Genomic DNA, 25885 nt, shown 5'->3' on the forward strand with positions numbered 1-25885 from the left:
TAACGTAGTGGGAGGCCATGGTGGGTTGGACGAAAGTGCCCCACTGCGGGTGAGATATGCCACGAGGGCAAGTTACATAGTAGATGCATTATCCATGTGGCATGTTTATTTTGGGGTTTAGCGGGAGGGAAGAGGGAATGGAGGGAAGGAGAGAGAGAAGAGGTGTGCACTACCTCTGTGGCAAGGCGGGGGAGAGAGGTGGGGGGGGAGGGTTTTTTTTCCCTTAAGTGGGCTTTAACTTAAGATGACGTCAGAATGCTGGGCAGGTTCTCCAAGGGGCGGGTCAGAATGCCAACATCCTTCTGTTTTAATTATTATAAAAAGGTGAGTTAAAAATAGCGAGTGGGAGAACAAGGGTGCTGAATTCTCGAGACTGCTTCCTGCTGATTTGGGGGCGAAGTGGGAAGGAGAAGTTGGGAGTCAGGGTCACTCATAGCAGGAGGTGTGAATGAAGAAGCATCATCCTGGAGTCCTCTGGGGTCTGTTCCTTGAAGAGCTGAGAAGTCACATTGCAGCAGCGATGTTCCAGGAGCTTGGGGGAAAGCACCAAATTAGGAGTGCAGGAGCTGTCATATCTGCTCTTTCTCTGGAGGTGGAAATGCTTCTATTCATCCTGTAAAAAGTATCAACGAATTGAGAGATAACAAGAGTTTTTATTAGTGGGCATGTGGGTGAAGTTAACCTGTCAGCATTCTCCCAGTGGGCATCCTCAGTTGGTGGTTGGGCTCTGGTGCAGGGGCTGGTGGTGTATCTGAAGAGCCCCTGAGGGTTGGTCTTGGCACAAGTCTGGCAGGAGGGGTGGACCCATGCAGGAACCTGTAAGTGTGTAGAACAACTGGAACAGATGTACAACTTGGTGTCATAGCAAAAGGCTGTGGCTTTGGGTTAAAAGGTACGGACATTTTGTAGGCCTGTTTTCAGCCCAATGAAACACATCTTTAAATCTGTAACCCGGAGGAAATTTACTGAAAGGAAGTGGTTGAGTGAGTGAAGGAGGGAGACTTCCCTAAACATCATCAGATCTGAGAAGGATGTGTAAGTGAACAGAAGTGAGACAGCTTTCCTATCTTCATATCATCAAACCTTAAAGCTGCTTCTTTTTATCTAATTCACCAGAAGATACTGAGAGCAGTATTAGCCGTAAGAGAATGAGGCCTGAGAAGGCATCTGAAGCAAAGCCTAGTTCTCAGATGGCATCAGAGATCTGAGAAGGATAAATTTTACCCAATTTAGCAATTGAAAGTTGCAGGGGGGCCTGGAGAGATGGCTCAGTGGTTAAGAACACCGACTGCTCTTCCAGAGGTCCTGAGTTCAATTCCCAGCAACCACATGGTGGCTCACAACCACTTGTAATGAGATCTGGTGCCCTCTTCTGGCCTGCAGGGACACAGGCAGGCAGAACACTGTACACACAATAAATAAATAAATCTTTAAAAAAAAAAAAGAAAAGAAAGTGACAGAGAGTAACCTACTGGCTACCTAGACGGCCACCCCAGGGTCCTCCATGGTCATTGAGGGCAGAGGTCTCAGGGCAAAAACATCAGTCTTTGCCTGCTAGGCCTCAGAAGATCCATATCTGAATAGACAAACTTTGTTTCTAGTTACTTTTTTAAAGTTCAACCCTGAAAACATGCAAGGGGCTAAGTAAAGTTTATCTCTGTAGTTTTGATCTTTGAGTACAGACAGATTATAATCCTGAATGATTATATAGAAATAATATCTTAATGGCATATAATACCTCTTTGGTTCTGCATAAAGAAAGTCAAGTGTCTTACCCTATTGCAGAACCATTTTAGTTAATAAATCTATTCATTGACAATATTGGATCCAGTTTCCTTGTATATCAGTGGGCATTAGGTTAGCCAATTTGCCCCCTATGCCAGGGGTCTACCTGTAACTTAGCCTTTTAGCCTGTTTGGGAGGGGAGCAGGGTTGATGCTCTTCTATAGATGCTTCAAGTTGAAATGGGGCACAGGTGGTCAGAGCCCAGGGAGACTGAAAGTCCAGTCAAAGGTAAGGAGGGAACCCAGGCAATGGCGTATTTATCAGAAGCATGTGGTCATCTGACCTGACTGTAGAGACAGGGAACAGTTACGTTTGGTTGGACTTGTCCACACCATATCAGCCTTCCGCAAGTCTAGAGCTCGTGGTCCTTTGGAGCAGATTGCAGCAATTGAGGCTTGGATGTGTCTGCCAGCCAAGTGGAAACGTGCTGAAGCAGGTAGACTAGAGACAGAAGTTAAAATTCATGAACTTGTTTGGAGCCTTTAGGCCCATGGCTTAGTAACTGGGAAAGGGAGGCCAGGAGAGAGAGAAATACAATTCTCAGGAATAGACAGGCAAGGAAAACTCCTTTATCTGGAGCAGGGGTGGGACATCTGAAAAACAGCAGTAGACTCGTACCCATAAGTTTATATTTGGAAGACAACCAAAGAAAAGCCAAAATCCTGAGATTGTGACCCAAACTGCATCAGAACTCTATTAATGTTAAAATCTGAAATTTTAAAATCTTAATGTAATAATGTCATAGAAGGGGAGATTAATCTGAAGCATTTAAGTCATTTATTTATGTGGAGAGACCTAGTAGCTTCAGGAAAAGTAAGGCTTGTTCTTTTTTTTTTTTCATCTATAAAATGAGCTGGCAAATTGGCCATATCTCCAGCATGTAGCACTGCTGATACCCTAGACCCCTGGAAGGGAGAAGATAGGTCTCCAGGCCCCGCCCACATGAGCTCCAGAGCGGCAAGCAGCAGCAGAGGAATGCCAGACCTTGACCCTATGAGTGCCATACTAGAGCCAAGGACAGGAAGTGACTTTTTGCTGCCCCTAATAAAGATGGTGATACCCCTTTGACCTTAACGGAGATGGCACCTGACCACATGATTGCACTTATCAAATATGGCGACTGACCATGTGGTCATCTGGGTTTTCGTTTTGTTTTTTTTTATTAACACATGTGGGACACATAAACTCAAGCATCCAAAAATCAGTCAGGTGGCCACCTCAGTCATACATTTTCATCTGCACATACGAAATAAACTGTTTTAACAGAACAACAGACAAAACTCCAGGAAACTGTCAGCTGACCAACTTAAAAAAGCCAGAGATAAGAACATACAGTATAAAGAACGAGCTGTAGGACTGCAGACTGAGAGGCAGCAGGGTGGGAGAAAGCCAGGAAGAAGCAGAAGTTAAGGGAGGCATCTCCTGAGCAGTGGCAGTGGGGGCAGAGGCTAAGTTCTGGGCTTGGCTCACCCCGATGCCTTGAGCGGAGGCAGCGCCTTCAGCGGAGGCAGTGGCTGCAGGCCGGAGGGAGGGGGAGAGAGGGAGGGAGGGAGGGAGGGATTGGAGTGGCTGGAGTGTATAGCCCAAGAACCCTTGGATCTGGCTAATTTCCCATAAGTAAGACAGAGGACGCAGGCTGCTGAGCAATTTGTCAGTTGCAGAACAGGGGTCCAAAGGACGCTGAGGTTTGAACAAGACGGCACAGACGGTTGCAGTGTTTCTTCAAACAGAGAACAGGCCAGAGGACAGCTAAGCCCAAGGGACACGTGGTTGCTGGTACCAAGACTTATGAACAGAGCCAAGAGATGAGAGACCATGGTCGTGAAAACGAATCCTCAGTCATGGGAAATGGTCAGAAGCGGTTGGATGAAGTTGAGTGTTGAAGGTTCCTGGGCTCCTAGCATGTGTCCGACTGCCGGCAGGCAGGAGAAATGCGCCACCAGGGCCTCTGTCGAGTCACTGGCACCAGTGTTATGATACGGAGCGTTGGAGGCCATGGCGCGTGGAAGGCCATGGCAGGTTGGACGAAAGTACAACTCTCCCCTCACACAGCAAACGTGTCGTCCATGTGGCATGTTTATTTTAGTTTGAGGGGAGAGGAGGACAGAGAGGTGCCAGTGCTACCTCTGGCAGGGGGAGAGAAGGGGAGAGAGAGTTTGTTTCCTCTTACGTCAGGGTGCCAGGTGAGTCTCCAAGGGGCGGTCAGAATGCAAACAAAGGCCTTTCAGAAATGTTCTTGACATTCCTTCCTGGTGAACTTTTTTGGATGATTATTCCTTCGGCCCAGGTTCATTCAAGTCTTGCTTTAGTTTATGGTTTCTGATAAAGAATTGCAGTAGCAAAGTAGCATGCTCACATTTTGCTTAAGTGTTAGATCTCCTTGTCCATCGGAAGCTACAGGAACTATTTAACTAAGAATAGGGGGAAAAGTCTTCTTATGTATCAAACATTTTAATTGCCATATTGCTTCCATTTGTGATTTTCTTACAGTCCTGGGAATAGGAAGCTTTTTTTCTTCAGGTCCCTAGGTGGGTGGGTGGTAGCTGCAGTGTCACGACTCCCTGAGGGGGTGTGTGACACATCTATTGTAAGGTCTTTCTTTCTCTTGAAGCTTCTTTGACTGTCACTCAACACTTGTGTGTTTCCTGAGCAGTTATTGCTCATTTCCACTGTTGACTGGCATGAATGGAGGACATTCCTGTCCCCCAGTCTCATACAGCAAAGAATTGCTTTTCAAATCACAGTGGAGGCCCAGTTCTCCCGGTTAGCCTCAAACTCATTTAGCTGAGGGTGACCTAGAACTTCTGACTCTCCTGCCTCCAACACAGGAGTGCTGAAATTAGGTATGCACCACCATGCTGTTTTGTGTGGTGCTAGGTAGTGTTTGCAGGGTGTCTTGAATGCTAGGTAGGCATTGCGCCAGCTGTGCTACATTTCCAGCCTGTGTACTTTGTCTTGGCCCTGTGACACCCTCATTGTAGCCATGCCTTCCTGCAAGGGTGACCAGGAATGTCAGAGAAGTATCTGTGGCACACCTGTTGATCTTTACCATGGAGCAGCAGCCTTCATTGCATTAGTAACCCCTTTCACACTGCTGTTCCGGTTTCTGGAGACTTGTGCCAGTGGCACAAGAAATACATTAGCCAGCAAGTTAGGATTCAAACTATGAGTTCCTGATTCTCATATTGTTTAACAGTTTCAGCAACAACTTCCAAATCATACAGGACTTTTTTTGTTTGTTTTGTCTTAAGGTGTTGTGTTTTTACTTAAAACCTTAGCTACCCCATCAAAAGTAGACTTGAATAAGCATGTGACCCCATAGGTCTGAAATTTTTCCTTTGTAGTGTTCAATGTGATGACTTCCCAAGATAAGTTTACCAGAAAATATTTCTAAAGTATAATCAAACTGGGTGTGGTGGTGCATGCCTTAAACTCTGTGAGTTTAAGACCAGCCTGGTCTACATAGTGAGTTTCAGGACAGCCAGAGGTACATAGTAAAACCTTGTCTCAAAAAAAAACAAAACAAAACAACAACAACAAAAAAAAAAACCAGATAATTACATGATTTTATTTTTATTATTTATTTTATGTGCATGGGTGTTTTTTATCTGTTCACCATGTGAGCGTCTGGTGAAGTGAATCTCGTGGAACTGGAGTTACAGGCATTTGTAAGCTGCGGTATGGGTTCTGGGAATCTTAACTCACGACCTCTAGGAAAGCAGTCAGCACTCTTAACCTATAGGTCACCTCTCCGACCCAACAATTACATGATTATACGTGTTCTTTAGCCTTGCACCTAATACGTTTTCTGTACCCCTATAAAAGGTTTCTCCACCAATGCAGTAAGCCAGATCAAGCCAAATTGAAAAATTAGAAGAACAGGTTTATTTGAGGAAAGCAACTCCCAGAGATCAAGGCCAGAGAAGGCATATGGCTGGACTAAACCAGGGAGATTATATAGCTTGTAGGCGAAGGGTGATAACTTGTCTTCCACACGCTGGGTTTGTGCCCAAGCGTGGTCAAAACCTGACCACTTTAGGCGGGGTCTTGGGCTGCTGGCAACTTCCAGGAAGGAGCTGCTGCAGCCGCCAAGAACAAGGAACTGGGCTGTTTGGTGCCTTCCTTTTGTTGGAGGTTCTCTGAGAGGGCGGGATTTGTTGAGAGAGAGAGAGAGAGAGAGGGAGGGGGGGGGGGTGGGACTTTCCAGATCATGCAGGAGCGAACTGGAGGTTCCAGCCAAACAGTACCCAGTTATGAGTTTGTGGAGAATAAATTTCAAATTCTTCTGCATTGTCAGAAACAGGGTCTTATGCACAGTGCATACTCTTTTTCTTTTCTAGGATTAGATTCATTTAAATGTGAGCATTGGCTTCTTGTGTGGTCTTGACAGGTGTTGGAGTCTCTTTTGTACCTATTGTGGCTTACACATTTGGAGGATGCTAAACTTTCTCCATCTTGCCTCTGTCATACAAAACCCAGGGAAGAAATCAGCTTGTAAATTCTACATTTAACTATTTTTTTCATTATTTGATTCTTTTGGCAGACACAGGAAGAATAGAGAGGCAGCCAGTGAACTTCTGATGAGATTGAAGGACAACCGAGATCTACAGAAATTCCTGCAAGACTGTCAGGAGGTATGCGCCCCCAGTCATCCTCTGGTTTCTCACAGTAGCTGGACAGCATTTGGAGAAAAGAAATTGAATTGTGAAATTAATGACACTCGTAAGTTACCCACAGTTAGAGGTTAGGGGTACAGCACTCCATCAGTTCTCTTAGAGGAACTATACTATCAGTAATTTAGATTGTCAGCTCATCTACACTTTAGGATATTATAGAGTAGGGCTATACTTAAATTAACTACCTGTGGCTGTTTCATTTTAAGTTAAAATTCAGAGCATAGTTCTAGCAAACTAGCTGTATTTTAAGCACTCAATTGCTAGTGCAATTGCTGGCCACTACATTGGACAACACAGACATAGATACTTTTCATCATTTCAGAAAACTCTACTGAGCAGTGATGTCTGAAAACACCCTGAAAAGCGTTTACTTGTGTTTTAAATCTTCGAAGTAAGGTACAATTAAATAGTCTGGGAAGAAAGAACTGAGTACGCACTAAAACTGTCTCTATATATTAAAAACCAGAGATACAGGAGCTAGAGAGATGCTTGGTGGTTAAGAGCACAATGCCTCTTCCAAAGGATCCAGGTTCAGTGAACTGCCTGAAATTCCAGCTCCAGGGTATCTGACCCCTCCCTCTGGCTTCTGCATGCACATGCAGTGCACATGTAGGCAAAACACTCATAAACAGAATAAAAATGAATAAATCTTTTTAAAAAAACAAAATTTAAAACTATAATCCAGATTTCTTATTCATTTAAGATCTTTAAAACAATGTTATGCTAAATGGTACTCTGGATGTCAAAGACTGAGTTTTAATTAACATGTGGTATTAATTGCATGATTCTCTCCTGATAAACATTGAAAACTAAAGTTGGCCAGGAAAATATAGTCTTTGCAAGCCAGCTGGGGAAAAGTGTATGGAAAACTCCACATGTGTGAATTCACGAACACATCATGTTTCTCCATCGGCCAGAGAACATCAGTGGAATTCGGTCCTCTCTGGTCTATTAGGATAAATTCCCTTGGAGCCCAAAATGGGATAAGGAACAAGAGAATGTAGGGACTTGGGAGCAATATTAGTTTGTGTGCTAAGATATATAGTTAACTCAGCACAAACACTTTGTATATGAACATGTGGCTGTATGTTCAAAGAAATGCAACAGACATGTTAGATCTTTTGTCACAAAAGGTGTTCATGTCCAGTGAAGGGACTGGCAGACAGACCTTAAGAAGGAGTCCCTAAACTATGTCAGCTTTAAGCACCCATGTTAGGAGTGCTTCTTCTGAGTGGCAGGTGGACATAAATAACCATCTAGAAAGGATACTCACAGGAAATGTGCTCTGAAGGAAGCCATGGATATCTGGTTCTCTGAACAGGAAGAAGTTGGGAATGTGTGCACCTTTGAAACAAACATCACCTGAGACTGTGTCCTTTGGCCAGAGAGTTGATAGGCTCTGTTCAGCCTGCTTTTTTGGTTTTGTATTCATTCATTCGAGACAGTCTCACATGGTAGTTTAAATTGGCCTGGAACCTACCTCTCCAGTCTGCCAAGTCCTGCAGATCCAGGTGCGAGCCACTGGCCTAGTCTCGCTCCTGCTTTTAAAGGGCAAGCTGGTGGAAAGCAACTGATTGCCTGGACCATGAGGCTGAGAAAAGAATGCTGAGTGACAGACAGATGCGGGTCCTGGGGGAGCTCATTTAGAGCTGGCATTTCTGGCACTTTGGTTTTTAGCCACCTAGGCACAGGTTTCATAAATAGAAAACTATGAAGAAACTTAGTAAAGTGACACTCCTTCCTGGTGGAATCACAAGAAATGCCGAGTCAGCGCCCCCCACCCCACCCCCACCCCACCCCACAGTGCTGTAAATCAGCATCCTTGGCTGAATTCCAGTGACTTAAGGCTGGCCCAGAATTTTCCTCAGAGTATACAGGGAGTATTGGGCTGTACTTCCTGTTGTTGCTTATATCTAGAAAGTGGTTTGTAGGTGTCTATGTGACTACTGTGCCGGGTCTCCTGGTTTTTACGCCCTTGTTTTACCACTGCTGTGTGAGCTTCCTTAAAGTTGGCACAGCATAGTGACTGATGTTGAATGTCCCACACAGCATATGGTCAACATGCAACAAAATTTAGGTCAAGTTTGGTGGTTCCAAGACACTCTGTAGAAATTCAAGTATATCGACAGGGGCATGTCGGGGGTTAGGGGGGAGCCACACACCACACATTCTTTTACTAAAAACATCCATCATTACACCTCATTTAAAATATACCCATTTTTAAGCCAGAATGTCTTGGGGAATGGAGTTTGTATAGACCAGCCTTACATTTGACTATCTTTTATGATGATAGTTATTTACATAGCAGTACTCAGAGGTTAAATTCAGTTTCATTACTGGCTGTTTGTGTTCAAGGTCCAGAGAATCCAGGGGTTTGTTGCCTCCTACACACCCAACACCCCACCCCACTGACACACACATTCCCTTTCTCCTGGGTGCCTTGTCTGAAAGAGGCAAGATTATAAGAACTGCCTTTGTTGTTAGCCCCATAAACACTGGGGGTAGCCATTGCACTAGAGTACAGTTAGAACAGGGCCGACTTGCTCACCTCATATATGTATGTGAGGAACGTCTTAGTCTTCACAGAGTAGTTTTAGTGGGGTGTCCTAAAAACAGATGATCTGAAAGCTGGACTGACTGGCTTACTCTCTTACAGTGCACTTCCTATTTTCTGAAGGACAGGACTGAGTTCAGTGCTGAGCCTTGTTCAGTGGTTAAAGCATTTTTATCTTTTTCCATCTGCAGAGAATGAGTATATCTCACATGACCTTTATGGATGCCCACAAATAATCCCTGTAGCTCTGGTTTCAGAATGCTGATGAAGGGCTGGTGTCCTGGCCAGCTCCATAGACCCACAGCATTGTGCTGTGCTGCACAATGATCCTTTATCTGAAGGACATGTATGAGCACATTGGTTTATAAGCCTGGTTTTTATGTAGTGTTTTCTCAAAAAAAAAGAAAAACCAGTTGGGTGTTATGAATAATGAAAATATGTGGATGTTCTTGGCACTATGAATCAATACCTTTCTGTGGGAAACCTTTCTCTGTGGTATACAGGGGAATTTTTATCATTTGGTTTTCTTTTGTATCTTTTTTTTCCTTCTTCTTAGATTGGATGAATGGCCATAGTATTTCACATTTCAGCCACTTAGATAGCTGGGAAATAGTTAAATCTTTTAAAGTAGAACATGTACTGTTTTTATTGTTATGTCACTCACAGATCACAAAGAATTTACTTTGAACCTTAACCCCTCTGGTTTTCCTTAGTAATGAATAGCATGAGAAAGGTGGAACCGGTGCCTTTTTATCCGTTCTCATAGCCAGCAGTTCTCTCGTGACCTGTTTTGTCCTCCTTGACATTTTATAAAGAGCAGACCTACTGCTGCTGAAGCAAATGTATGGGGAAGGCTTTCTCAGCAGCAGCCAGGGTGTGAATGAAAAGCTTTGGGAACACTGATGCTGTAAGACATTCTCTGGTCTCATGTGCCGTTTGTAGACCTTGAGAAATGGAACCATGAAGGTGTTCAGATGCAGGCTCACAGTGAGCAGTGACTACTTTAAAATTCAGTCGCTCACTGTTACCCAAGTGATATGAAATGGTTCCTGAAGACTCTTGGGATCCAACTGAGTGTGGATTCCTTTGTGTATCTCTGGCCTGACCACTTGTGGGAAAGCAGGACCAAGCAGGGCCTGGGTTGGGATAAAAGCCTGAAGGAGGTGTGGGTCAGGGCCTGGTGTTTGGCCAGCTCCCACTCCAAGCCTCTCAGAATTCACTTCTGTCTGTCAGCAGCTAGCAAGCTTTGTGCAGCTCTCAAGAATTTACTTTCAAGTATACATGGTTGATCTCAGAGTCAAGTTCCATGAAGTGTTCATAGTCTGAATGGAAAGTTCTTAGAGAGCTGGAGGCTGTAGAAAAAGAGGTGGAGGTTGCTCAGAATTGTCAGAGATGAAGAAAGGATGTTGTGGTTGTATTAGCTCCACAATAAACAAGTTCTTTACGTTCTTTAACATTTCCACACATGCACCATGGTGAGTGGAAACCATAGATAGGTTTGTAGGTTGGGTTTTGTTTGTTTGTTGTTGGATTTTTTTGTTTGTTTGGGGGAGGTTTTTTCCGGTTTGGTTTTTGGATTTTCGAGACAGAGTTTCACTCTGTAGCCTAGGCTAACCTCAAACTCACAGAGATCCTCCTGCCTCTGCTTCCCATGTGCTGGGATTAAAGGTGTGCACCACCACCACCTGGCTGTGTGGGTTGCTTTAAAATGTGTGATTTCCAAATGAATTAAATGACAGTAACGATTAACATGTTATAACTGTTACGGGTGTCTGGGAGAGGAAAATGCTTGTGTTTTGAACTAATTAGAGTAGAGCTGCAAGTACAACCTTATGGGGAAAGCTGAGCCGGAGTGCTGTTGATTTAAAAGCTGCTTTGGAGCTTTTGTATGTCTGGGTTTAGTGTTAGCTCCACCCTTTGGATCAAACTTGGGTACAAGTTGGGTCGGAGATGCAAAGTAATATATTTGGTTGTCTGTTGACAAGGGAATATGTAGCATGTCATTATGTAATCCTTTCTGGGTAGAATAAAAAGGTTAAGTCTATAATGACAGTTTCTAAAATTTTCTTGCTATTCTACCATAGCTGTCCCTCTGGATCAATGAAAAGATGCTCACAGCCCAGGACATGTCTTACGATGAGGCCAGAAACCTGCACAGCAAATGGCTAAAGCATCAGGCTTTTATGGCAGAACTTGCATCCAACAAAGAATGGCTGGACAAGATTGAGAAGGTGGGTTAAATTACCTGGTGAGACCCCTCCCCTCACATTTCTACATTGTGGCCTTGGTAAGGAGGAAAACATGAAAGCTTAAGGGAGATGGAGAAGAAGAAATGGATTCCTTTTATTTAGGGTACTTTTAGAGCCATATGTCATTATTTACAAAAGTTACAGAGCCAGTAGCAATCCCCTGTTTCCACTTACAGTTTCTGACTTCAGTTCCCCAGCAGGGAGAGAAGCAGAGACCCAACCTGGGGCTTGGTTTATTTTCCAGTGACTACCAGGTGATTGGTCACTGATGATAGACCGTGAGTCCATTCCTACCTCGCTGCCATTGGCCATATACTTGTGTTGCTTTATGGCCAGCTTTATGAGCTACTATTGCATAAATGTTAAAATGGTTGTTTGTGTGTGTGTGTGGTATGTGTCTGTCTGTCTGTCTGTCTGTCTGTTGAACACCAACCAGGCACTAACTACGATAATACTTATATTTACATAGGGAGATTCTGTGTAGTGTAATAGAAGTATGTGTTTCTCATCCTCCTTTCCCTTCACTGTCAGACTCCTAAGAGTTAATAATGTGCTATGTGTGGTTTTTGGGGCGTGAAGTTGTAGGTTACTAACACTAAACATCCTGTTGCCCCAGTTGAAGCTGTTAAAGCATACAACACTGATTGTTGACATTCCAGAAGCGTAGAGTATGTACACAAGACCATTGTTGGTTTTACCAGCAGTAACTTCATGGTGAATATAGGGAGTGGGGGGAGAAAATGTCTCAGGGATTGGTTTTTGTTTTTTTTCACAGTGACATTTATTCTCTTGCAAACTTTTATTTTTAACCTCATTGGTTTGTGTTCTCCAGGAAGGAATGCAGCTCATTTCAGAAAAGCCAGAAACAGAAGCTGTGGTGAAGGAGAAACTCACTGGTTTACATAAAATGTGGGAAGTCCTTGAATCCACCACCCAGACCAAGGCCCAGCGGCTCTTTGATGCAAATAAGGCTGAGCTGTTCACACAGAGCTGTGCAGATCTAGACAAGTGGCTCCATGGCCTGGAGAGCCAGATTCAGTCTGACGACTATGGCAAAGACCTTACTAGCGTCAATATTCTTCTGAAAAAGCAGCAGGCAAGTGGACAAGACCATTGTCTACCTGGGCTATGCCTGCTTCATGGCTTTCATCTTCGTCCTTATTTATCAAGATTCTCTGCCATCCCTCTTCCATGAGAAGGGCTTTAACCTCTCAGAGAAGTGCTTGCCCTGACCGCAGTGGCCTTTCCAGAGTCAATGGAAAGACTATAATTAGTAAAAGTTTTGAATGTCTGTGCATGGGAATACTTATTTTTAGATCTTATTGATGAGTGTTATCATCATTCAGTGGTTGAGTAAAATATTCATCTCTATGAAAATAATCATATTTGTCCTATATAATGTCTTAAATAGATGGTGGTTGAACAGAAGGAACTGTTTACTATCTACTCTGAATTGTTCACTATCTACTTGGTAGATGGTAAAGGAAATGAAAGGTTTTTTATATTGTGATAGGCGATTCTGAGGGCAGATGAATTTACCTTGAATTAATGAGAAAACAGCTGTATTAAAAGTGTATTAGCAGGGACTGGAGAGATGGCTCAGCTGTGAAGAGCACCAGCTACTCCTCCAGAGGATCTGGGTTCAATTCCCAACACCCACATGGTGCCTCACAGCTGTCTGTAACTCCAGTTTCAGGGGATCTAGCACAACCTTCTGGCTTCCACATGCACAGGGTGCACAGACATACGTTTACCAGTGGTGTGGTCTGAGGAGATAGCTCAGTCAATAAAGTTGTTTGCCTTATAACTCTAAGGATGTGCTTGTAATCTCAGTGCTGGGGAGGCAGAAACAGACCAACTAGTCCAGCCTAATTTGTCAGCTTCAGGTCAATGAGGCCTTGGGACCTTCTTCCAAAGAAGTTGGATGGCATTCTTGAGAATATCATCCATATTTGTCTACTGGTCTACATGTATAATATGCACAAATAGCCACATGGCCACAAACGTGTACACACACACTTTTAGTTTTGGGGTCTGTTGTTTGGTTTGGTTTGGTTTGTTGTAGTGTGGTGTGGTTATTGGTTTTGATTTGAGACAGGATCTAGAGGTCCTGTCTGTCCAAAAACTCACTATGCAGGTCAGGCGGGCCTCAAACTCAAGACATCTACCTGCCTCTGCCACCCGAGTGCTGGGATTAAAGGTGTGCACTACTACATGTAGCTACACTATTTTCTTTTAAAAGGAGCTACTTTGCTACTGTGCATTAATGAATTTAGACAGCTGGTGTAGTTTTTATAGCCGCCACCTCTTCCTGGAACAGTTACAATTAGCCTCCAATGCCAGTTCCCTGGCATATGACCTGCTGTGTGGTCTGTGGTGACTCCTCAGTGAGTACTCTTGCTTCTGTTTTTGCTCATTTCCTTCAGTGAATGGCTGTTGTGTTTCCTCTTTACTAGCATGATTCTAGTCAGAGCTCTGGGTTGAAGAAACAGAGATAGCATTAGAGTCTCAAGAATGTTCTCCTTTCTAATAGAGAAGCTGAATTCTGTATAGGCATACGTAACACTTTCTCCCTTTCTTTCTTTTTCCTGAGTTCCTAGTTAAATTTTAATGTTACTTCAAGTTTTAAAGTCCTGGAGAGAGATATTTTAAACATTAGCTGGTGAGCTGGAGCGCTCGCTGGTGCTCTCTTCCTTGGTGTGTCTGCTGTGCACGTTTGTATTCTTCAGTTATTCTTAGGCTTTAGCCAGTGCCCAGAACAAAGTCCCAGCCAGAGTCTCTGTGTTTCCTCTGGCTCTGATGCAGTCTTATTCCTTAGATGCTAGAGAATCAGATGGAAGTGCGGAAGAAGGAGATCGAGGAACTCCAGAGCCAAGCCCAGGCACTGAGTCAGGAGGGGAAGAGTACCGATGAGGTGGACAGCAAGCGCCTCACTGTGCAGACCAAGTTCATGGAGCTACTGGAGCCCTTGAATGAGAGGAAGCATAATCTGTTAGCTTCCAAGGAGATCCATCAGTTCAACAGGGATGTGGAGGACGAAATTGTGAGTAGCCCTCACCTGTCCTGAAGCCAGTGGTTGCTTTTCTGTTATTGCTTCGGCCCATGTCAATGAACTGGACCTCACAGCCCATCCTCCATGTCCTAGTGATGTGTCCCCCACATGCACTTGAATGCAGCTCTCTCCTTCCTAGCATTCTAAAGGTACTCCTGGATTTTAATGCACTAGAATAGGACTTCAACTAACCACAGGGCTCACGATGTGTCCAACACCACGGATGAAGTAAGTTTAGAAGACTAACTCTGCCTCATGTCCAAGAGGAAACAGCTGTATGTACTGGCAGCCCTGTGAAGGAAGACTGGACCCTTCCACCCCCACCCCCACCCCCGACACTTCCTTGCCATCCTTGTGCCCTTACATGGGCCATTTGTTTGTGTTTCCACATGGTCATGACCACTGCTTACTTTCAATTCTTTCTAGCTGTGGGTTGGCGAGAGGATGCCTTTGGCAACTTCCACAGATCATGGCCATAACCTTCAAACTGTGCAGCTGTTAATAAAGAAAAATCAGGTAAGTGCTTCTGCCTGAGCTGGCTGTGTCTGGTAAATGATGACTGAATCATACGGCAGAGGAGATGAGAGAGCTTTGATGGTCTGTGAGTTCAGACTAAGTACCAGGCCATGGCCATTTAGGAAAACTGTTTTTGCCTCTTCTGCACAGACCCTCCAGAAAGAAATCCAGGGACACCAGCCTCGTATTGATGACATCTTTGAGAGGAGTCAGAACATCATCACAGATAGCAGCAGCCTCAATGCTGAAGCGATCAGGCAGAGGCTCGCCGACCTGAAACAGCTGTGGGGGCTTCTTATTGAGGAGACTGAGAAACGCCACAGGCGGCTGGAGGAGGCCCACAAGGCCCAGCAATACTACTTCGATGCAGCTGAAGCAGAAGCTTGGATGAGTGAGCAGGAACTGTATATGATGTCTGAGGAAAAAGCCAAGGTGAGAGAAACTCCCCGACTCCATGAGAGGAAGTGGGAGGTGTGCCTAGAAGAGTGCCCTACTCAAACCTGCTAGCTACATAATGACTTCATGACACATTTCACCTGCTGCCTCTAGGTGCTGAGAAGTAAAGAAAGGTATTAAAAATCTGGCTGTGGTTTCCCTTGAAGTCTGGTACAAGGGCTAAGTATGTAACACATGCAGACCTAGGACTTAATATGTAGCCCAGACTGGCTTCAGACTCATGCCGTAGGCTGATTACAAGTAGGTTCTACTACATCTGGCTGGCTATCTTTTTCTTTTTAGTCTTATTGTTTGAGACAGGGCTTCACTGTGTAGCCCTGGCTGAGCTAGCCTTGAACTCACAGAGATCCACCTGCCTCTACCTCCCAAGTGCTGGGATTGTAGGCGTGTCCCACCATGCCCAGCCCATTTACATTTTTTCAAACAGAAATCTTCTAGAATCATTTATAGTGTTGCCCAGGCTATCCAACATACAGCAGTTTTGAGACTGTTTAAAAGTTCTTTAAGGTTGTATAACACTGTCATGCACACACTTGACAGGCTGGGGTTTTTAGCTAGTTAAGATACATTAGTTAGACTTCCCTAAGCGTCCCTCTACCTTAGAGGGGCTTTGGGGGTCACACTACATGTTCCCCTTTGCAGAGGCCTCCTTTAGTCCCTGGTAATGTTCTCAAATGTGTCTGTGTTTGTGGCTGTATCATACTGGTCTTTTTTTTTCCTGATGATCTTTCCTCTTGCCCCACCGAACCCTGAAGTTAATTTGTCACCCCAGACATAGTTTCTGGCTATGGTTTTGACAGTCTGTTTCTTTGCAGGATGAGCAAAGTGCTGTCTCCATGTTGAAAAAGCATCAGATTTTGGAACAAGCTGTTGAGGACTATGCAGAGACAGTACACCAGCTCTCCAAAACTAGCCGAGCCCTGGTAGCTGACAGCCATCCCGAAAGGTGAGTGACACTTTGAGAATGAGGCCAACCAGGCTATTTATTCTTCAGTCAAGGTTTCTTACTAACCTGCACCCCCCCAAAAAAAAAATGGCACCATTCATTATGCATTAGTGGTAAAGTGAGTCATTGACTCAAGAACTTATGGTATATAAGAAAGGTAAATTGTTATGAAAAGTTGCTCTTGTGGGTTAAATACCTCATGTTGACCAAGACCCAGTTGAGAAATTGTTAGGGTCAGAAGTATATGTTGACTTACAGATAGAAGTGATGTGATGGCACATGCCTCCCAGAATTTGGGAGGCAAAGGCAGTTAGATCTCTGAGTTCAAGGCCAGCTTGGTTTACATAGCTAGTTATAGGCTAGCCAGGATTATATAGTGAGACCCTATCTTTAAAAATAAGTAAGTTTGGGAAAACAATGATTAAAGAGGACTGAGAGACAAGAATCCCAGATCTGTGACATAAAATGGCTCTCAGAAAAACAAAATGGTAGCGCTCTCTAACTTTTGCACAGTGATTACCCAGGAAACTGGAGTGGAAACAAGTGAGGTATGTGTTCTTTTGTTTACTAGGCTGCTGTGTTAAAGAGAAGAGCAGTCCTGTCAGGCCTTCTGGGGAACCACTGTTTAGGAGTAAGAAAGGAAAGGAATTGACTCTATGTGTTTGTTTATCCACTGTGAGACAGTTTGGGGAAGGTGAGGTCCTTCAGGTGTTCCTATCATATTCTCAAGAAAGAACAGACATCAGAGAATCCTCGTTCCTGATCTCCTATCGTGAGATGTAATTCTGGTGAGAAATTCGAGGAAGTGGGGTCCAGTCTCCTAACTACACTTTGTGACTAAGGAAACAAGAGCAGCCAGAGCCAGCTCTGCTAACAGGGAAGAGCACGCAGCCCAGGGAAGAACCTAGTGGACAGTGTGTGCCTTCTGGCAGTGGAAGATGGTTCCAACATTTTGCATTAACTTTTAGTAGTGAAAAAAATTGTGATTGCAGAACCAGCAACGCATCCGTTATTCTCAAAGGTGGCGGAGCCAGCAGTCAGTCCTTATACCCAGGGTGGAGGAACCAGCAGTCAGTCCTTATACCCAGGGTGGAGGAACCAGAAGTCAGTCCTTATACCCAGGGTGGAGGAACCAGCAGTCAGTCCTTATACCCAGGGTGGAGGAACCAGAAGTCAGTCCTTATACCCAGGGTGGAGGAACCAGCAGTCAGTCCTTATACCCAGGGTGGAGGAACCAGAAGTCAGTCCTTATACCCAGGGTGGAGGAACCAGCAGTCAGTCCTTATACCCAGGGTGGCGGAGCCAGCAGTCAGTCCTTATACCCAGGGTGGCGGAGCCAGCAGTCAGTCCTTATACCCAGGGTGGAGGAACCAGCAGTCAGTCCTTATACCCAGGGTGGAGGAACCAGCAGTGCAGTCGTGGACTCAGGGTGGCCTTTGGTCTTAATTACTGTGTTTGGTTTCCCTATTCACTCTTCATCATTTGAAATTGAGGTCATTCAGAGTTTTATTTTTTAGACAAAACAGATTAAACAGAAGTTTCTTGGGGGAAATTTTATGTAACAGTATTTTTGCTCATTTGTTTTTCTCTGGAAGAAGACATTTGAGGTCCCTTCCTCACTGCTAGTTTTCTTTTTCAGCGAGCGTATTAGCATGCGGCAGTCAAAAGTGGATAAGCTGTACGCTGGCCTGAAGGATCTTGCTGAAGAAAGGAGAGGAAAACTTGACGAGAGGCACAGGCTGTTCCAGCTCAACAGGGAGGTCGACGACCTGGAACAGTGGATTGCTGAGAGGGAAGTGGTCGCAGGGTCCCATGAATTGGGACAGGACTATGAGCATGTCACGGCAAGTACTTCGGGCAGAGTGAGTGGTGTGCAGTGGGTGGAGTATGGAAGGCCGGCTGTGAGCAGATCCAGTCGATGCCTAGACTCACACCAGAGGTCATAGGTGTGGGTTCAACTTGGTGCTTCTGTCAGGTGACTTTGGCATGGGTTGGATTACCTCTCCACGGAGACAAAGGTAGGTTCTGCAGTAGAGATCTGTGGTTCTTAGGAGTTGCATATCCGTTTGTGCCTCCCGCTGAGCAGCTTCTTTCCAGCAGCATTCCTGTGATGAGGTGTAAAAGCAGTGGTCTCAGTGATTTCTCTGTGTGCACTCTTATTTCAGATGTTACAAGAACGGTTCCGAGAATTTGCTCGAGACACAGGAAACATTGGGCAGGAGCGTGTGGATACGGTCAATCATATGGCAGATGACCTCATCAACTCTGGACATTCAGATGCTGCCACCATTGCTGAGTGGAAAGATGGTCTCAATGAAGCCTGGGCTGACCTCCTGGAGCTCATTGACACGAGAACACAGATTCTTGCTGCCTCCTATGAACTGCATAAGTTTTACCATGATGCCAAGGAGATCTTTGGCCGCATCCAGGACAAACACAAGAAACTCCCTGAGGAGCTTGGAAGAGATCAGAACACTGTGGAGACCTTACAGAGAATGCACACCACCTTTGAGCATGATATCCAGGCTCTGGGCACTCAGGTAGGTGGAGCTGTCCAGTGCAAGGAAATCTCCTTATAGAGTATCTTTGTGTATCATGAGCCTCTCTGTACCCTGTAGCTCCTCCAAACATAACTGAAATTACTACCCAAATTAAGCACACATGTTCATACACACACATTCCCTATACAGGAAAGCTTTGCAGTCTATACAGTTCTGAATTTGTCATACTTGACATACTGAATTTGTCATAATAATGTTAGATGAAAATGCTGGTGTTTACATGAGGTAGATGCACAGATAAGCATTTGTAAGTTAATAGGCTTCAATACAAGTTCCTTATGTTAACGTGACATCAGGATTACTTTGAAAACAATATGTCATTGTTTTCCACCAACCATACCAAGAAAAAAAATGTGTGCTTTTTTATTTGAATAATGCAAGTTTATTTTTCTGCATTGAGTAAGGAAGGTGATAGGCAAGGCCAGAGCAGTGAACCTGGTTTTTCTTCCCTGTGGCTTCACAGGTGAGGCAGCTGCAAGAGGATGCAGCCCGCCTCCAGGCAGCCTACGCAGGGGACAAGGCCGATGACATCCAGAAGCGCGAGAATGAAGTTCTGGAAGCCTGGAAGTCCCTGCTGGATGCTTGTGAGGGTCGCAGGGTGCGGCTAGTGGACACGGGAGACAAGTTCCGCTTCTTCAGCATGGTGCGTGACCTCATGCTCTGGATGGAAGATGTCATCCGGCAGATTGAGGCCCAGGAGAAACCACGGTAAGGCTCCTAGCCTCTGAGATGTGGATGTTCAGAAAAGAGCCTCACTGCTTCAGTTGTCTACCACACACTGTTGCTGGGGAACAGGGAGCTGAGGGTGATGTTCACCTTCTAGGTTCTCACCCTCATGCTCACCCAGGCCTTCCCACCCAGGCTTTTTTTTTTGTTTTCTTCCTTCTTTCATTTTTCTTTATTAAGAAATTTTCTATTCACTCCACATACTATCCACAGATTTCCCCCCTCCTCCTTCCTCCCACCCCTAGCCCTCTTTCCCAAGCCACCCCGCATCCCCACATCCCCAAAATCGAAGGCTCCCATGGAGAGTCAGCAGAGCCCAGCACACTGAGCCTAAGCAGGTCCAAGCCCCTTCCCACTGCACCAAGACTGTGCAAGGTGTCACACCACAGGCACCGGGTTCCAGAAGCCTGCCCATAGACCAGGGACAGATCCCGATCCCCCTGCCCCACCCAGGCTTTTTTATTTTTCTGTGTCTTTGTTATATTAAAAGTCACTGTTCGTTTTCATATATTTTACAAAGGTGTTGGTCATCCTTGACATTTGTTTCAAGTGTCCGGAAGTGATTTATATCTTCCCTTTAGTTTGCTTTCATTCAAAGATGAATAGAGTAAGGCATACGTAACCAGCAGTTCACCATTGCTAGCTCCTGCTGTAACAGAAACAAAGCACCATGATGAGTGAAGTGCTTATTTATGTCTTAAGAAGAGGCTGTATTCTTGGCCAGGCTCTGTTGATTTTGATCCATGAGAAGGTCTTATGGCAAAGTTAGTCTTTGATTTCTAAGCTCCTTACCCCCAGCTTGTCTACATATGTGCACCGCTGACCGTTGAACCAGGGATGCATGCTGAGAAAGCCCTCTACTGCTGAACTGCATCCCCGCTGTTACTTCCCCTATCTACCCACTCCCCTTGTGAAACAAGCTCTCCCTGAATTGTTAGGCCTTGAACTGCATTCCTTCTACCCCAGCCTCACAAGTAGCTGGTTGCTCTAGGCTTAAATTTTTAACATTTGTTTTATTATTTTTGAGACTGTGACTCATGTACTTGCTAACTATACTAAAACTCGGCTGGCCTACTATGTCTAGAATTACTGGTACACATCACCAAGCCTGGGTGCTTTTCTTTCTTTTCTGTTTTGCTTTGCTTTGTGGAGACAGGGTCTCACTCTATGGCCAAGCTGGCCTCAAACCTAAAACACTCCGGCCTCAGTTTCCAAGTGCTGGGATTATAGGTGTGTACTTTCTTCCACATCTGGCTTTGTAATTCTTTATTCTCAAAGACATCAACTAACAGCTGTTCTTTGTTGCAACTAACTGCCTTTGTGCCTACTTGAAGGAGTGTCTGCCTGCACTGTGTTTAAAGGTTAAGATGTGAACCCAAATCCAGCAGTTTTCTTGTATGCACTTAAAGATGCCTGCCTTTGGGTGTCACAGAGCTAGCCGGTCCTGAGTTAAGTCATTAAACCTTAGTTCCAGTGACTCAGCCTGAGTGAGAGCTGTGAACCAGTCTGAAGAGGAAAATTAGCTGTCAATTTCCTTCTGTTTTAAAACCTACATATTTATTTGAAAAGCTTGGCCTCTTAAAGAAGATGTTACTTTCTTATAGGGATGTGTCATCTGTTGAACTGTTAATGAATAATCATCAAGGTATCAAAGCTGAAATTGATGCTCGTAATGACAGTTTTACAACCTGCATTGAACTTGGGAAATCCCTGCTGGCAAGGAAACACTATGCTTCTGAGGAGGTAGGATGCTATTTTGCTTTGAGACATAAACTCATCCGGTGTTAGTGTGTCTTTGTAATTGTCTCTCAGAATCTACAGGGATTGGTTCCAGGACCTCTGTGAATACTAGAATCCATAGATAGTTAGATACCTTATCTAAAATGGCATAGGATTGATTCATAACTTCAAAACATCTCTGGATCCCATGTAATACCTAACACAGGGCAAATCATTGTACTGTATTAAGAAATGACAAAAGTCAAGTCCACGTGTTCATTGTAGTTGGAGTTTTTCTAATATTTTCATTCTGTGTAGTTGTGAAGGACCTCCTTCAACAGGGTCTACTACACATTTGCAAATAAATACACTATTTTGCATAATTTTGAAACTTACTGTGTCTGCCAAGAGTGACTGTTACATGAAACTGTAGGCCCCAAATTGGTAGTTGTTTAGCCAGAGATAGTTTTTGAGGATCTCTGGTGTAACACCAGCCCATGAACTCCCCCGTCGGCACTGTTGTGGTTATACTCATGTTGCATTTGGTCTTCTTGGTGGATGGTGGCAGGTTCTGGTTAAGTTGCTGGTACTGATATCCCTTGCATAGCATCCTTCCCAGGAATGGATGTCTCTCAGAGAAGCCAAGGCTTTGCCCATATTATTGTCCTTCTCTTCATAAATGTTAGTTTCCAGGAGGCTTAAAGTCTAGTGAGGCAAAACATAGTGTGCTACCTCACCACAAGCAGCTTTAAACACAAGAAGCTTTCCCTTCTGAAAAACTAGCTGTGTTTTTCTTTCTACTCCCAAGACATGGAAGGTACACTTCAGCTGATACTTGTTAGCTTCAGGGAAAATAAATTTTCTTGTACGAAGTGACCTTCAAGTGGGGAAGACAGAAGGTTGCAGTGTTTTATTAAGGCCCTTGTTTTTTGTGCAGATCAAGGAAAAGTTACTGCAGTTGACGGAAAAAAGAAAAGAAATGATTGACAAGTGGGAAGACCGATGGGAATGGTTAAGACTGAGTAAGGACATGCATACTTCATTTATCTTTCTGCTTTTTTGGGTATCCATGGAAAGCATACAATTTTTTTTTTTTGCTTTAATTAATGTGATATTACCTAATGATTTTTAAAGTTTTAAGTGTTTCTTTCTCAGTATAGTATTGCTTGCTGGCTGCTGTTTTTAAGTTCTCAGGTGTGGGTGAAGAGATGGTTCAGTGGTTAAGAGCACTTATTACTCTTCCAGATGATATGATTCAGTACCCAGAACCCATGTCAGAGGCTCACACTGTGGCCGGAAGTTTCTCCAGTCCCATCCGGCCCTGCGGTCAAGCAGCCGCTTATAAAATAATCACTCAGAGGCTTACATCAATTACAAACTGTATGGCCTAATGTCTCAGCTTCTTCTATCTTAAATTAACCCATTCCTATTAATCTATATGTTGTCATGTGTCCATAGTGTTGCTGGTCTGCTGGCATCTTATTGCTCCTTGAGCGGCAGCTGGCATCTCTCCTTCTCTCTCTTCAGTTCAAATGTACCGCCTAATCTTGTCCTGCCTCGCCATTGGCCAAATGGCTTTATTTATCAACCTGTCAGAGCAACATATATTCACAGTGTACAGAAAGACATCCCACAGCATCCTACCCTGTATAACTCCAGCTGCAGGGCATCTAACATCTCTGGCTTCTGTGGGCACCTATACTCAAATGAACACACACACACATAAATAATAAAAATATGCAGGGTGTGATGGTGTGTGCCTCTAATCCCAGCATTTGGGAGGTGGAGGCATATACTTATCTTTGAGTTCAAGGCCAGCCTAGTCCACCTATCAAGTTCTAAGAACAGACAGGACTATGTAGAGAGACCCTGTCTCAAAAAACAAAGATCTCTCTCTCTGTCTCTCTCTGTCTCTCTCTCTCTCTCTCTCTCTCTCTCTCTCTCTCTCTCTCTCTCTCTCTCTCTCTCGTGTGTGTGTGTGTGTGTGTGTGTGTAACCCTAGTTTGCCTGGAACTATGAGCCCTCACTGGATTTCACCCTCAGTGAATTTAAAATATACAGTATAAAGAATAGCACCTCATAGTTGGTTTAAACATTAAGAGTAGCTCAATTCAAGCTTTATTTACTATATTCTGACATTCTGTGTTGATGCTTTAAGCTCTGTCCTTGTATTCCAGTCTCATGTCTATATATTGTAGACTCTTAGTAGAAACTAAAGGTGTTTAGAGGACCCGGTTGGGCCCAGAGCCCTCAGATATCCTATCTTAGGTCATTATGTTATTGATGATTTTATTTGCAGGTTTTGAGAAATCTGGAGCAGTTTCCTTTTGTGTAGCAAAACCTGTATCATAAAGTGCTTTGAATTGGATACCAAGCTATAGTCTGGGTTTACAACAATGACTTGCATGGAACCCACCTTGAAAAATTGACACTTTCCTAGTTCCTTCTCAGTTGATATGTTGTGGGGTCCATCACGATGTCAAGATGCGGCCTGCTCCTGGTACACTGGTAGTGCCCACAGTCAGTTCATACCTCACTGGCCCCAGACACTGCTGAGTGAGATGCAGGAAAACTGGTGTTGACAGTTCTGATTAGCCGGTTCTAATAATAATAATAATAACCACCTTCCTTGTAATAATAACCTCCTTCCTTGTAACTGCGGTGGGAGGAGAACTTTTCCTCACGTACAGGAGCAGAATGTAGCTTAGAAAGAACCCTGCCTCCTCCCTCTCAACCCCCCAAGGGAAAATTATACTTCAGCTTAATACAAGCTGCTATCTGGGTGCCTGCCCCACCTGCATAGTCCGGCGTGTATAGGTTATGTGTCTTGCAGGGCTCTGCAGTCTTATCTCTTAGAATTAGGGCCTATGACCAGAATACATTTTAGGCCTATAATACAGCCCACTTGAGAGCCACTGTCCACACATGGCTCTTGGAAAATAGAAATATTCTTAGATTGATGTTGCAGTATGTGCTTATGTATAAAATGTAACTTGTATTCGTGTTTGGCAAACTGAGAAGAAAGTTAAAAAGACAACAATATTTTGTGATTACGTGTGTGAGTGAGTGTGTGTGTGTATTTTATATCCCAGTTAAAGCACATCACCCCTATTCTTAGTGACGTGTCTCTTGGCAGCATTCAGGTTGTCTATGTGGCCCACTGTGTTTGCATTTGATGGCCTTTCAGTTCCATAGATGATAAGCTAGGTGTGTTTAGGACAGTGCTGTTATGTGGCCCTGTGATCCACACTCACTCTTGGTTCTCTGTGCAGTTTTGGAGGTCCATCAGTTCTCAAGGGATGCCAGTGTGGCTGAGGCTTGGCTGCTCGGGCAGGAGCCATACCTGTCCAGCCGCGAAATTGGCCAGAGTGTGGATGAAGTGGAGAAGCTCATCAAGCGCCACGAGGCATTTGAAAAGTCTGCAGCAACCTGGGATGAGAGATTCTCTGCCCTGGAAAGACTGACAACAGTGAGTGACCTTGGGATGTTGAGCACAATGCTTTGCCTGTTGGTATGGATTCCAGGATTTACTGTTAAATCATCTCCGTCCCAGATGATGTTTTCTGCCAGCCAAAACTTTATTTACTGTAGAGCTCAGTACTGATCTTTCTTCTTCCCAAACTGTCATACTCATAGAGTATCGAATATTTTTATTGCTCATGAAATGGATTCGTCTCAGGTAGACCTGTTTTGTGGCTTTTTCCCCCCTGTTTCTCTACTACAATACAAATGGCTTCCTTCAAAGTTTTTGTGGATCTGTGCTGGGCTTTTATTGAGACTTCATGGAAAGTCCACCTTAAAACCCCCAGCAGCTTTTCCTCCTCAATGCAGTTAAGAGCTGCAGAGTTAAATTTTGAAATAAAATCCCTACTCACAGGGGTTGTACAACCACCCAAAGGAATTTTCCAGCTGGGGTAGACAACCCTCCATTCCTTGCAGTTTGAGACTGTAGCTACAGTGTACATGAACTTATGGCCACTGTGTTTGGAGTGTTGACCCTTGAGGTTGTCCAGTATGAACCTCTGTACAAAAGGTTTTCCAGGCTTCTAGAACCTTCTTCAAAACCATGCTGCAGGGTCTTAGCCATGATAAACAGTACCCTGTTCTCCCTTAGTTGGAGCTACTGGAAGTGCGAAGACAGCAAGAGGAAGAAGAAAGAAAGAGGCGGCCGCCTTCTCCAGAGCCAAGCACGAAGGTTTCAGAGGAGGCTGAGTCCCAGCAATGGTGAGGCACTTGGAGTGTGATGGGCTAGAACATTGATTTCAGTGACAAATGAGGTTGGGGGCATCTGTTCTAATCTTGCCTTGTGGAGCCAGGCCACATATCCTTCCTATTCATTATTTCATTTATAGTATTTAGAATCCATGCAGCCATCCCAAGTACCAGAAGAGCACTTTAACTCAGAACAATCACACACAGAGTGGAATGGAGAAGGTGGCCCCAGTACACACATACATACTTTTCCATGTGACTCACTAGATAGAAACCCACTGAGGTTTCAAGCCGGTGAGTTTGTGTTAGGGGAGAACTGATTATCTGTTTGCAAATGGCTACTGATGGCTTATAAGCTCCATAAAAATGTATATGGTGGAGTTATGTGATGTGGGGGTGGTGCCAGTGCTTCTGAAGGCTTAACTCTATTTTA

The 25885-nt window shown here is 44.4% G+C and overlaps 1 protein-coding gene across 2 annotated transcripts in view; it reads left to right on the plus strand.

Annotated features, from left to right (window-relative positions):
* Sptbn1 (spectrin beta, non-erythrocytic 1) overlaps nt 1-25885 on the plus strand; it is a 174225-nt gene that overhangs the window by 138332 nt on the left and 10008 nt on the right. For both annotated transcript variants that reach the window (XM_059275169.1, XM_059275170.1), the window contains 14 exons: nt 6329-6419; nt 11100-11246; nt 12097-12360; nt 14083-14307; nt 14743-14832; nt 14983-15264; nt 16104-16234; nt 17874-18078; nt 18400-18774; nt 19259-19503; nt 21126-21264; nt 22178-22262; nt 24513-24709; nt 25355-25464. In XM_059275169.1, coding sequence (XP_059131152.1) covers nt 6329-6419; nt 11100-11246; nt 12097-12360; nt 14083-14307; nt 14743-14832; nt 14983-15264; nt 16104-16234; nt 17874-18078; nt 18400-18774; nt 19259-19503; nt 21126-21264; nt 22178-22262; nt 24513-24709; nt 25355-25464 — 2586 coding nt within the window. The remainder of the gene's footprint in view (nt 1-6328; nt 6420-11099; nt 11247-12096; nt 12361-14082; nt 14308-14742; nt 14833-14982; nt 15265-16103; nt 16235-17873; nt 18079-18399; nt 18775-19258; nt 19504-21125; nt 21265-22177; nt 22263-24512; nt 24710-25354; nt 25465-25885) is intronic.

Source organism: Peromyscus eremicus, chromosome 10 (assembly GCF_949786415.1).
Source record: "Peromyscus eremicus chromosome 10, PerEre_H2_v1, whole genome shotgun sequence".
Classification (NCBI taxonomy): Eukaryota; Metazoa; Chordata; class Mammalia; order Rodentia; family Cricetidae; genus Peromyscus; species Peromyscus eremicus.